General features: G+C 34.5%; 1 protein-coding gene across 1 annotated transcript; it reads right to left on the reverse strand.

The window, feature by feature from the left end:
• Positions 1–240: 240 nt before the first annotated feature.
• LOC110258059 (olfactory receptor 6C2-like) lies at positions 241–2,100 on the reverse strand. Its single transcript, XM_021081029.1, has one exon. It carries the CDS (start codon positions 1,352–1,354, stop codon positions 419–421), a length of 936 nt encoding a protein of 311 aa, XP_020936688.1. The 5' UTR covers positions 1,355–2,100; the 3' UTR covers positions 241–418.
• Positions 2,101–2,818: the final 718 nt, after the last annotated feature.

Genomic DNA, 2,818 nt, shown 5'->3' on the forward strand with positions numbered 1-2,818 from the left:
TTGATTCAAATTATGTGAACTTTCGTTTCAGACATTTATGTAAAATTACTCTTACTACATATCTTTCATATCATTGTTGTATATATTTAGAAGATCTACAGAAATTTTTACCCTACATTTTCCAGAGTAATGACTTTTATTATATATTAATCTTTTCAAAATGATTCTTTTTGGAAGTTGACATGCAAAGCTCTCAGATATTGGATTGAAAATTAAGATATAAAAATGGCTTGAGTGGGTCTATATAGAAGCTAGGTTAAAGAAATGCTGAGAAAATTAATGTGACTCACATATCTATTATTAAAAAGCAAACACAAGATTACAAGCTCCAAAAATAAACATTGTGACTGTTTGGCCCTGGTTTTGAGATGATGGTTTAAAAACATTGCGTTTTGTTTTTGTTTTTGTTTTTGTTTTTTTACCTAGTTGAGAGCAAGGCTATTCTTTTAATTGAGTCTTTAAAGGCTCTTTTAACTTGATTATTTCTCAAGGTATAAATAAATGGATTCAAAGTAGGTGAAACAGAAAAAATGAGCAGTGAAACCACTTTTTTAATAGTCACTTCTCCCTTTGCTGTAGGATTCATGTAGATGAAAATGCACGTCCCATAGGTGATAGAAACCACAATCATGTGGGAAGAGCAGGTCGAAAAAGCTTTCTTCCTTTGCTGGACAGAAGGGAACCTAAAAATTGTCTTGATGATGTAAGCATAGGACAGAACTACACAAGTGAGAGTCATATTCAGGGTCAGCACAGCACAGATTATAACCGTCTGTTCCATGGGCCATGTGTCTGAGCATGAGATTTTCACTAAGGGAAACGCATCACAGCCAAAATGATCAAGCCTGTTAGAGTCACAAAATTTTAAATTCAAACCCAGGCTAAGTGGTGGGATTAAAACACACAGACCAGCCATCCAACAAGAGCTGATAAGAATCCCACAGACTCTGCTGCTCATGATGGTCACATAATGCAGGGGTTTGCAGATGGCCACGTAGCGGTCATAGGACATGGCAGCCAGGAGAAAAAACTCTGTTACTCCACAGAGGTCAGTGAAACACACTTGAATGACACAAGCGTTATAGGTAATGACCTTGTCACCTGTTGCTATGCTATATAGGTATCTGGGGATGCAAGAAGATATGAATGAGATCTCCAAGAAGGAGAAATTTTTTAAGAAAAAGTACATGGGTGTTTTCAGGTGGGAATCCACAAAGGTGAGTGTGATGATGGTCAGGTTTCCAGTCAAACTCAGCATGTAGGCTACAAATAGAAAGATAAAAATCAGAACCTGTAGCTTGGGGTCATCTGTCAGTCCCAGCAGAATGAATGTTGTTATTGTTCGGTTTCTCATCGCTGACTTCTGACTTTTGCTCAATCTGTAGGTGATATTCAGAGAAGTTTACCTACAGATTATAGACCATTTAAACTAATTTAAAATTTAATATATTTGAGATTTTATATTTAATTATATATAATATTGTACATAAATAGGTATATTTATATTTACATTTTATTTCTATCATGTCCTTAAAATTTTCCTTTGTGCCCAAGGAGATGCTGAGGAGGTGCACTTTTATGGGTAGCAATAATGTCTTTTGAGTCTTAAGAATTTTTACCTATTCAGAAATGTTATAAAAAACTGCATCCTTGAATCAACTATACTTCAGTAAAAAAAAAAAAAAAGGAAAAGAATTTGCATCCTTATTTCAAGTATTTTCTTGCCACTTTGAGTTAACTGTGCTAACATAACTTGAATTCACTCTGTAGACTCAAGAGCAAAAGTTGAGGTGTGCGTACCAAAATGAAATTTTGTTTGCTGGTTAATTTTTACTTTGAGTACTTAATTCTTACAAACAACCCACACCCTGCTGCTTGCCCACAGCCCCACATTTCACAGTCAATGTGCTCTTTTCTCTGTTACTTTTACTACCGATACAGTGATGACTGCCTTCTCTTCCCTCCAGCATCTTCCAGTCAATGAATTATCTTCATTGATGCTACACCAGTAGGGATTCAGTGGTAGTATTTTCTGTTATAGAATTAGTGTATGTTATTTCATGTCTTGAGATTTTATGACATCAATTAATAGAAAATATCCCCCCCGTGTTTTACCAATATATTTCTGTATTGTATAAGTAACTTATTGCATGCTCATCTTACTGATGTTGAGCAGGATTGACTGTGACTACCCAACTCCAGTGTTGACAGTATACAAAAAAAAAAAAAAAAATCATTAGCAGAGAATTATGGCTTACTCAAAAGTTAAAATCTTTTTAGGAAAATTAGCCTCCCATCCAACAACTATCACATATTATATCACATTAAGATGTAGAAGGGATATGCATACATGCATATATATTTGCAGCCCACCTACCTTCCTTTCATCTTTTCTCCTAATTTCTCAGATGCTGTATGCATCATTATGAAATTTCACCCTGTCCTTCAAAACTTTGACCATTACACAGTTCTTAAAATATGTCTGTTTTCATCCAAGACATTGCAATGTATTTTATAATAGCAGTTAGTAAACAGGTTGACAATAAAGTTTAAGTATTTGATTTCTGATTATTCTGTCTTTCAAACAAATGTTCACTATGAACACGGGGATCTGTAATGAGATGGGTTATCTGAGCCATTATGTTATTTTCTTGGGGGGAGACAGGAAGAGGAATGCAAGGATAGTTTGATAGACCTCAGTACACAGAAAGATACTATTTTTAATTTGAGGTTGAATAGTTATAAAAAGTTACCCTGAATATTCCTTACAGTAAGTTAGATACAGTAAGTTAGATACAGATCTTTTTTTTTTTTACAT

This window comes from Sus scrofa, unplaced genomic scaffold (assembly GCF_000003025.6).
Source record: "Sus scrofa isolate TJ Tabasco breed Duroc unplaced genomic scaffold, Sscrofa11.1 Contig1195, whole genome shotgun sequence".
In the NCBI taxonomy this organism is placed as follows: domain Eukaryota; kingdom Metazoa; phylum Chordata; class Mammalia; order Artiodactyla; family Suidae; genus Sus; species Sus scrofa.

What these genes read in the sequence shown, in the direction of transcription:
- LOC110258059 (XM_021081029.1), bottom strand. Translation starts at nt 1,354, where the DNA reads ATGAGAAACCGAACAATAACAACATTCATTCTGCTGGGACTGACAGAT.